Source organism: Tigriopus californicus, chromosome 7 (assembly GCF_007210705.1).
Source record: "Tigriopus californicus strain San Diego chromosome 7, Tcal_SD_v2.1, whole genome shotgun sequence".
Classification (NCBI taxonomy): Eukaryota; Metazoa; Arthropoda; class Copepoda; order Harpacticoida; family Harpacticidae; genus Tigriopus; species Tigriopus californicus.
This window is the reverse complement of record NC_081446.1, coordinates 13,508,546-13,519,112: the sequence shown is the minus strand read 5'-3', so window position 1 is coordinate 13,519,112 and position 10,567 is coordinate 13,508,546. Positions and strand designations below refer to the sequence as shown.

Genomic DNA, 10,567 nt, shown 5'->3' with positions numbered 1-10,567 from the left:
AGAGAAAAATCGGATCTCTGCGGCGAGTTCTCGAAGCAACTCTATCTCTGTCTGGACCGCGCAGCCTATCGTATGACGAATTCTGCACACTCTTGGCCGAAGCAACTGCTATTGTGAATTCGACACCATTGACCGACATCTCTTATGATCCAAATGACCCATTCCCTCTGTCTCCCTCGTCTCTATTGAACTTGAGAGAAGATCCTTCGTTTCAAAGTTTAGACGTTTTCTCGAAAGAAGACCTCCAAGCTTATGGTAAACGGCGATGGCGTCGTGTTCAGTATCTCTCCGAGCAATTTTGGATTAGATGGAGAGCGGATACTTGCAAGACTTGCAAACTCGACGAAAATGGCAACGTCCTAAACGGTCCCTGGAAGTGGGTGATATTGTGATTTTGAAGTCCAAATCGGAAAAGAGAATGTCTTGGCCGTTAGGCAGAATCGAGCAAGTGCGGGTTAGTCTCCACGGTCATGTCCGGTCCGCCATCGTTAAAACAATAGATGCCACCACCAAGATGTCTTCCAAGCCCAGATTTTTTGAAAGGCCGATTACTGAAATCGTGCTTCTAGTTCCTTCAAATGACGAGTAGATGACCCCGTCATGGCGGGGAGTGTGTCGTTGATCAAGCTCAATATCTAAGTGAGATGTTCCCGCCCTTTTTTGAACATTTTTCTGTGGAAGAGTCATCTTGTGGCGTAAAGTTGAACTTGTATCGCGCCAATATTGTCAAAATACGTAAACAAACAGACACGTGGTTCCACTGCAAATTTATATTTATTGGGACATTCAGGCAGATTTTGCAGCTGATTCGGTTAAGTAAACAAATGTTTGTTTGCTGGTACCCGGTTAGTGTATCGTGGGTATAAATTGAACATTTTGATAAACCCTAAAGAATATGCCTAAGGAATCAGCAAGTCACAAGAAGAGAAAAAATGGGACGTATTGTTGCGTTGTCGATTGCCGAAAGAGTCAGCGAGTGGATGGTTCACGTGGGATCAAATATCACTCATTTCCCACTGATGAAAAGCGTTACTATCAGTGGGTTAGAGCCGTCAGACGTGAAAACGCCCATGGTTCGCTATGGTCACCAAGTTATGGTATAATTTTGTTCTGGTATTCGTTGCGGGTTTATATTAACCAAGAATATTTTGTTTCAGTGTCCCGGATCTGCTCATCTCACTTCGTTGGAGGTGTGAAAAGCGATGATCCTGAGAGTCCAGCTTACTATGCGACGATATTTCCAACCAATCATGTCAAACCCAAGACCATGTCAGATCTTAAAAGGTTTGAGAGAAGACGGTCAAGGGAAAATGCGAAGTTGATAGACGAAAGTGCTCAGACTAGTGAAAAGGCTCCCCAGATCGCCGATGAGGATCGATCTCTTTCCCTTGATACGAATAGAACCCAATACAACCATGTCTTCCCTGACACTGTGGTGGGTCTATCTAGTTGTGTGGATGTGTCCACTCAAACGGAAGAATCGAACGCTCCTTGTGAATTTCGTTGGAGTTGTGATGCAGAAATTACTGGCAACGTTATGTCATTCTTTACTATGGCATCTATTCCACCTGAAATTTGCCCCCACAATCCCAACATCGACCGTGGTAATCCAGATCCAAACGAATCCAAGCCGGCACTCTTTCCGATTCTCAGCCTGAGCGAGAAACAATTTCAATCTTTTTGCGGAATTTCGATCTCAGCTTTCCAATATCTTTTGTACAAAGGAGGAGACGACTTAAAAGACACCAGAGTGCTCTCAAGGGAACAGAAGCTTGCCCTTTTCTTCGTCAAACTGAAACTGAACTGTTCATTTCTTGTACTTGGGGGTATGTTTAATGTGTCACAACAATTTGCGAGCTCAACCTTTCGTCAAGTATTAGAGGTCATGTCAATCATCATGAACACGTTTTTGGGTTACTTCCTCAAATTGCCTTTTTGCTTTCGCTTCGTTTTCACGGCCGTATTGGAAGTTTGCATTATCAGATGGTGTTTGAAAGAAGTACTTTTGGACCGTTTACGGCTTGCGAGCGCAAGCAATTTGTTTGGAACGAGAAGCTGAAATTCTGAATTTTCTTGACTGGTGCCAAAGTTTTTTGGTGAATTGGCCTATAGTCAACTTGCACAATGCGATGGCGGAAACTGGATCACATTCCACATTCTTCTGATAAAGTGACTGATGACTTGAGGACAAGAAGTTCAAGTTGATGTCAGCTAAATTAGGGATTGTCATCGGGTGGAAAAATTGATATTTTTTAGTCCCAACACAACGTCTTTCAATATCAATATTTCGGTGAATAATAATTCAACAAGTTGGGTGGAGGATATCTAAAAAGGTGATCATATTTCTTGGGCATTACATTGACGATAAATTAAAGTAGGAAAATATATTTCAGAACTTAATTAACTGTACGAAAGAGTCTTTTTACATTTCTATTTGCCAAACAAGCATAACCCACCCAAATACTAGAGCTTCTATTCACTTCAATAATTAACTCATGCCTAGAGTACGGAACTGTTTTTTTTTGCTGTTGGTGTGTCATGGAACCGCTACATGGAATATAATCCCCAGTACTATAAGATTGAAAGGTTATCATTCGTCTCTTTTTTAAATTTTAACATTTATATTATATTTGGTCTACCAATGAGTTTGAGTTCGCAGACCGGGCAAGTCTTTAAAAGTAGGGATGATCTAGAACTTTACTTGTAAATTTTTGTTCAAGTCTGACTTGAAAGAAGCCACCGGATCAACACTTTTTCGGCAAATCATCATCAAACAACCTCTTAAGACCACAGAAAAGGGAGCAATTCATTAGGTTGTAATAGCAAAGAGGGTAGAACATATTAGTAAATTGTTGAAGCGTTTCATGTACTAGGGCACAAAAGCCATGTTTAAAAATCATTGACATCACCTAGAATTTCTTGCAAACTCTAGCATGGAATTTTTTTTGCGGACTTCTTTACCGCTGCTGAGATTGGAATCCCAGCACTTCAAGACGAGATGTTTTTTTCATTTTACTTAACTTTATGTATCTATGTTATTTGAATAAAAGGTTTATCGGGAATTTTAGTCAAAAACTTGTCCAAGTTCGACTTAAATTCTGCCACTGGATCAACGCTTACATACACCCTACGAGTACTTGAAGGCAGCAAATTGAACAATGACGGAGCCCAAGGAAGAAGAAAGTGGACTTCATTGTTCTAACTAGCCTGGATTCTCGAAGGCTCGAATGTGCTCTCAAAACGAACATTAAGCCTCTACGGTCACTAAAAATGACCCTAAATCCTGGGTTGGGACAAAGCTCATGAATGCTTATGAAAACGTACAATATCAGATACCTTTCGTACCTTCTCTGATTACTGTAGATTTGGTCTACCAGACAACCAGAATTCTGACCATTACTACTAACAAGCTTCTGAACGGAGCAATAAAGATGATGAAAATGAGAGGACCCGAAATGGAGCCCTGAGGAACACCCGACTTGACATCATGAATGTCACTAGGGGAAATCTCAACCTTAACCAATTGCTTCCTATCAGAAATGAAACTTCTGAACTAATTGAGAAACTTGCCTTGGATCCCAATCTCATGGAGCCTGTTAACTAAAAGACCATGATCTACCTTGTCAAAGGCCTTGGCAAAGTCGAGATAAACTACATCAACTAATTCATGGCTCTCTAGTCCCGCAATAATCTGCTTTATACCTATGTTCAATGAGTTGGGTAACCGAGCTAAAATGTGCTCGGAACCCATGCTGGTTAGGATGAAGGACTTCATGAATATCAAAACATTCAACAAGTTTGAACTTCATGATCTTATCAAACAACTTTGCAATTTTCGAAGTGAGAGAAATCGGCCTACAGTTGCTGGCGAGCGATTTATCTCCCACTTTGAAAATTGGAACCACATGAGCTACCTTCAGAGAAGAGGGGAACTTGCCCTGGTCCAAGATGCAACGCATCAAGTAAAAGAAAACAGGAGCAAGAACCAATGAGCATCTCATCACAAACTGAGATGTCACTCCATCAGGGCCAGGAGAGCTCGAGATTCTCAAGTCCCTGATGGCATCTAAAGCATCTTGATCTGTGACTGCAAGATCGTCTACACACTCAACCTGACAAGCCTTGCCCATCTCAACACACTCATCAATAGAACAATGGGCTGTTGCTCCTAAACTCTTAGGAGTTGAAAACACACTAGAGAACTGATCACCAAGTATGTTGGCCATAGACTCTACATTGACTTTGAATTTACCGTTGACCTCAAAGGCCCTACAGGGTGCTTCATCTTTCTCTTAGAGAAAAACGCCTTCGGATTCGACCTCACCTCCTGAACTAGTGTACTTTCCTTTTTCATTTGATCTGCTTCAATGGAGGCCTTAATTCTACCTTGGATTAAATCCAACTTTCTTTGAAGGCTAGCCACAACTACTGGATTCAAATTGCTCTGGAGCCTTTTTGCAAGTTTGCAACTCTTTTTGGACAAATTCTTCCTATACTTCGGAATTTTAGATTGTGCCTCCTCCAGCTTTTCAAACGACTGAGACGTCGATTTCGAAATGGGAATATACCCATCTGGACTAGCCTCCCACTCTACAACGCTACCCGGAAAATTGAAGTCCCCTACAAAGAAAACCTTTGAGCAAAATGACTGGTCCAACCCATTTCCTATGAATTTGAGAGCTGACAAGAACGAGCTTACTGAACAAGAGGGGAGTTACAATGGAAAGATCAAGACCTTGGAGATGACAAACTAAAACCTCTACATCTCGATTAGACATTTTTACATGACTAATGTGGGGGTCATTTCTTATGTCTTTTCATTGTTTTTCTTTCCATGTCTTTCCCTTGGTCCCTTCTTCTCTCGAACCGATATGATTTCCTACAAGCCTTTTAAATTTCAGTTTGTATTACTACTAATTTTATTGACTGTCTCTGTCATGTCTTCTTAAATTTGCCCAGGTCCTGGTGAAAACAATCTTTTGCTTATCCAGAACCTGAGGAATTCTTTGCTCATGAAGTTGTTGATATATCAAGGTGCTTAAAAGATTAAATGCCGACATTACGCAATCATGATCAAAGTGTTCATGAAATAAATCTATCTAACATGCTAGATAGCATGGGACATGCGCTCCCATGCGGAAAAGTAGGATTGTCAGGGCGTACTCTATCACATCGAACTAAATTGAAACCAACCATGGCCAACTCTTCATCTAAGACCCCTGGTCGAAGCCAGGTCTCTGTCATGGAAATGAACGAGACCTGCCTATCTAAAGCTAGTTCCTCAAGAGCCTTGGTTTCTGTGCTATCCTTTTGGGAATAAGACAATGCACATTCAGATGAAGCCCTTTTACGGGCTTATTGTCCTTCGATGGACTAGTGCTATCAAACCTTTAACTGGACCTTCTAGCATTAAAAAACCTGCTTTTGAACAAAACTCATCTTAGGCGGAGGATGAGAAAACCTTTGAGGAGAGTGTAAAAGATGAGGATAAGGAACTCTGGCCGCCACCTGAGCATACGATCTAAAAGATGCGTGGGGCTCATGACGACCAGAGGGGAGGATTAGGGCTGCAAAGTTTGGGCAGAAGAGAGGTTAGAGGAATTGAGGATGAATTTGGAGGAGAGGTAGGGGAACAATGGGTGGGAAAGAGGGAAGAGGAAAGGAAAGGGGTGGGGTAAGTCAGTTGAGAGACTTGACTATGAGGTTGAGACAACTGCTGTCTCTTCCTCCTAGTGCCCCTGAAATGGGCCTTTGTACATTTGAAATTGAGGCAGACCTTGTGCCTCAATTATCTCATGCACATAAATGGGTGAAAAAAGCTACATCCCTGTTTGGAACATCCCTTTCATGGAACTTGAGAAGGCCAAACTCTCTTAGTATAGGACACCATTATGGGTGAGCCAATTTACACCCTTTGCCTGCCTTTTTGCATCTCTGTCGTTTATGGATATTGCAAATTTCGAGAGCATTCTCTACTATGCTCTCTTTGACCTCTATGACCTCTTTGACTAAAAGGGGCGTTTGAATCAAATCGAGAGTGTCAGTGCCTGTGTCCCTTTTGCCTACACTTGACTGGTTCATCCCACAGTCAAGTAGTGACTGGGTGTGACCAATCCAAGCTATTAAGGCTTCCATAATGAAAGCCTTATTAATGGAAGACGGAGTTTTTCCATCCAAAACCAGCTCAAGACAGTTCCTGGCCCCTTCAGAAGGTCCCTTCAACAAAGCTTCCATGTTTATTGAAAGCAAGGCTATTCGAGGGATCCTAATCAAAAATACTGGGAGCCTGAACAAGAATATGGAGAAATATTTTTTAAGCTTCCATCAGTTTAAACAGAAAAACTGTTAGAAATGAGCGAAAGGAAGATAAAAGATGAAAAAAAGCAGAAGAAGGAGACAACCAAGAGGGCAAAAGGGAAAGAGAAACCAGCGCGTGCAAATGAAGATCAGCTGTACAGCAGGTAAACGGCCCACACGTGTGGGGCGGAAACCAAGGAGAACAGTACTCCCTGTGGACAGACAAAAAGAAGAGAATAGGTGATTTCGCTAGGTTGGGGCTAGTAACGGGACGACTACGATGACCTACTCTTGGCTGACCAGCTAGCTAGCCCATGGAGTGGCTAGCCTCAGTCAAAATACACCAACTCGACTGCAGCAAAAAGCAAAAAACAATGGAATGGAATAGAACAAAAGAGTTCTAGATCCTAATTTTGTTTTGAAAATGCAAAACTAAACTGCTTGAATACTACAAGAAAAATCAACCAGTACATTTACAAGTACAGGAAATAAAAAGACCAAAGAGTCAAATAATGAAATGCTCCTTAAATTTAAAATACATGAAATAACCTAGAACTGGGATAAAAATATTGGTAGACGAAAAAAGTGAAATACTGCATGAATATAAGAACTACTAGTGGTAAGAAGAAGACAAAGCTAAAGAACAAATGTGGCTTTCCTTAAGCAACCACGCGACCACACTAAAGCATGTAATTCAAGCGCTTCCTGAGCAATTCTTGATAGGCTTTGGATAAATCTATCTAATCAAATTCCAGTGTCTATGGCGACCCTGACGATGTTTTGACAAATGTTCAGCACGGCATTATCTTGTTAAGATGATTTTCTTTGCATTCCAAATACAGATGCAGTATGGCAAGAGGTCATGAAATGTTTGTTTTCAGAACATTTTTTATGAAAATGCATTGTATGAAGATGGTTGAAACACCAATAGGACAATTCAAACATTGAAATTGAGTCCTAGTAAAATCACACAACAATGTCAAGTCAATCTTGAGAGAGGATAAATTGAAATAAAAACTGGCAAGAAAATTGTATTAAAGGTGAGCTGTACAATTGCAAATAGCTTACAGGTTTTTGTATATTAGGAAAAGAAAATGTAATTGAAGGTATTTGAATTACAATTGAAAATAAAAAATAAAGTATTTTTAATTGTTATTAATTACATTTAAAACCCATGTATTTGTATTGACTAATTGTAATACACACCGTTGGAATCAAGATCCCAGGTCATAAACTATTAGCTAGTTGTCCCATATTGCCACTGAGAGTTATTCTCGCAAATAAACATTTATTATTTGTAATCAGTTATATCTAAAAAGTAATAGACACAGGTCTGTCAATCACTAAGACCTAGCGTAACGATGTTACTCAATGTTGCCCCATCAGCAGTGATCATCAACTACAACCAGGAGTGAAACTTGAAGCACCTGTTATTGATATAGATCGTCTTGATGCTGACCCAGGCATCCATCATGGTGGTCTTGAGCTAGTCTTTTGTCTTAAAATGAACACCGGACAAATTACCCTTCAGAGGCCCAACGATTGTAAAGTCGAATAGTGAACAGCCTGGGCTGTGTGGCGGCCTAGAAAGTTGGCAAAAAGTCTGGGGTGTGCAAATTCAGAAAAATTCACATCTTATTTGCATTGTGGCACCTTGCACCATCTTGTTGCCACACCCACACTTCTCCAAAGGTGGTTTGAGCCCCAGGAAATACATACTACAAACTATCAACCTGCAATGCATGTCCAAACCTACTAATTGGCATGAATAGTGGCGCTCCCTTCCAACATGGACGAAATCATTATCTTGAGACCTTAGACACTTATTGTGGGATCGCAAGATAGACATTGGACTTGTCATAGTCTAAAGTCTTGGCAATCTCGGCAGATGTTCTTTCGCACACAGATAAGGTAAGACCTTGCGTTCTTTCTTACTCCACATTTCGCGCCCTATTTACGTTATTAGCGGACAAATAAGGCTGAAAGTGTTTATTACCTACTCTAAACATGGTTTTATTTTTCAAAAAGAATTGCGATGACGACGGCAGGAGATTTAAATGATTGTTGCATTTTAAACCCACAGGTCTGTATAAGCAAGCATCATTTGGGACCAAATAACAAAATAGTCAGTTATTGTTGTCCACCATCTGATCTCTTTTGAAAAGATTTTGAACAATTCAGACAAGTTTACTTTTCCGTCTGTTAATGTTCATGTTCAGTTACCCTTGCAATTATTTTAAGCCTCCTTTATAGCACTAGAAAGCACTTCAGAATATATTTGGAAGCAATAACACCGTCTTTCACTTTTAATCGGGAACTAAACCACTGGACGAGTGACTGAAGGACATAGAACCGTTAGGGATTGATAAGAGAATTTGGGAAATAGGGTTCAATTCAACCCGCTTGGACGGTTTCCTCAGATTGTATAGGTCGATCTGGTCTGGCTGATTTCATCATGGTTCTTGGGAAGTAAATCAATATTCTCTTTGGTAGTTACTATTAACTGTTTCATGAACTATAGTTTTTTCACATAGAGGTCAAAGAGCATTAATGATTCCTGAAGATATTGTCTGCAATGAAGGGTAAATGTTGAAACATGTTGCTGTAAGTATTTGCTTAATTCTGACAGTATATGCCTTAGTCTTTTGCCATTCTAACAAGTCAAAATTCTATGTTGAGTATTAATACATATCAACCTGGGACTTGGAAGCAGGAAACGAAGATGACGTCACCATCAATTTTTGATGAGTGATCTGGACTCGGCTTGAATGAGGCTTCAGGTCTTTGAACAACGGATCCTTTATTAAATAGGTCCTAACTCCCAGTCATCTCAATCGTGACTCTTCAAAAGTAAACGACAACAATGACAGGGTGGCACTCATATCTCTGAATAAGCATCATAATACCACATGCCCCCAAAAGTGAAGCATGTGAAAGCATCTTTACTCTTGCCTCTTCCTCTGGCTCCTTCTTGGCACTGGAGTCAGAGTCTTCTTTCTTCTCAATTTTCTTCGCTTCTCCTACCTTACCCACATGCTCAGGTGCAATAAAAGGTCTCAGGTATCGCCGGTTTCTCCAATAGAGTATGCCTGTCTCGGTGCAAATGTAGTAGCTGCAACCGCGTTTGTCAATCTCAACAACCTCGCCCAGGAGATCCCACCTCTTTTGAGTGGCGTGCTGCACTCGCCCAACGCCTCCGATCTTCAGCTTAGGCAACTCCGAGGCCCCCAAGTTGTACCTCTCCTTGGCCTGGTTGCGCAGTTTTGCAGCCTTGAGATCGTCCTTGCGCAACCTCCGTTGATCCACCTTGTTGAAGGTGAGCAGATGAGCGGGCAGTGGGGTCCTCATGGCTCTTCCAAACAATCGCATTGATGGGCTCAGCCCATCGCTCCTTGGGGTGTTACGGAAAGCGATGAGTCCTCTCATGAAGTCGACATTCTTGGTGTTCCCTACTGATGCTATCTTGACGAGGCTTTTCATGCCCTTCACGGCTGCTTCCGCGTAGCCGTTGGCGACGTGATGGTATGGGGAAGACGGGTCATGGTAGATACCCCACTTCTTGTAGAAATCTGCAAACTCATGTCCCTTGAACTGCGGTCCCCCATCCGTGGTCATAAGCACTGGCACGCCCAACATCGCCATCCACCTTGTGATGCCAGACTTGACATCTGCAGTATACACTCCTCATCCAAACTGCTTGATCTTGCTCCATCCGCTGTACTTGTCGACAATGACTAAGTACTCGCCCTTGCCATATGAGAACAGGTTGCAGGCCACTACTTCGCCCGGTCTCGTTGGTCTTTCATCCTGCATCAGCGGCTCTCTTGGCTGGCTGTCCTTGAATTTCTCACACTCGTTGCAAGCCCTGACTTTGTTCTCCACGTCTTGGTGAATAAATGGCCAGAAGACGCTTTCCCTGGTGCGGCTCAGCGTGTGCACTCTGCCCTGGTGGGCCGCGTGCAGCTCCTCCAAAACCTCCTTTCTTAATGTTGTGGGCACAACAATCCTAGTGGCCCCATAGAGAATGAGTCCGTCGATGGTGGTCAGCTTGTTGCGCACCTTCCAGTAGTCACGCAGTTCCACGTCCAAGTCCGCCTTGTGCTCTGGGAATCCTTGCACAATTGTCTTCTTCAACTTGACTAACACGGAGTCCCTCTCTGTCTTGTGTCTAATCTTCTCCAACTGAACATCTTGGACAACCAAGTTGAGGGTGAAATTCTTTGCAAAGTCTTCAACTTCCCCTTCCCCCACAAGATCATCCTCACTTGGG

The 10,567-nt window shown here is 42.0% G+C and overlaps 1 protein-coding gene across 1 annotated transcript; it reads left to right on the top strand.

Moving 5' to 3' along the window:
* The first annotated feature begins 18 nt into the window (after window positions 1-18).
* On the top strand, window positions 19-2,990 carry LOC131883575 (uncharacterized). Its single transcript, XM_059231076.1, has 2 exons — window positions 19-1,097; window positions 1,158-2,990. Exons 1-2 carry the CDS (start codon window positions 896-898, stop codon window positions 2,057-2,059), a joined length of 1,104 nt encoding a protein of 367 aa, XP_059087059.1. The 5' UTR covers window positions 19-895; the 3' UTR covers window positions 2,060-2,990.
* The last annotated feature ends 7,577 nt before the right edge of the window (window positions 2,991-10,567 follow it).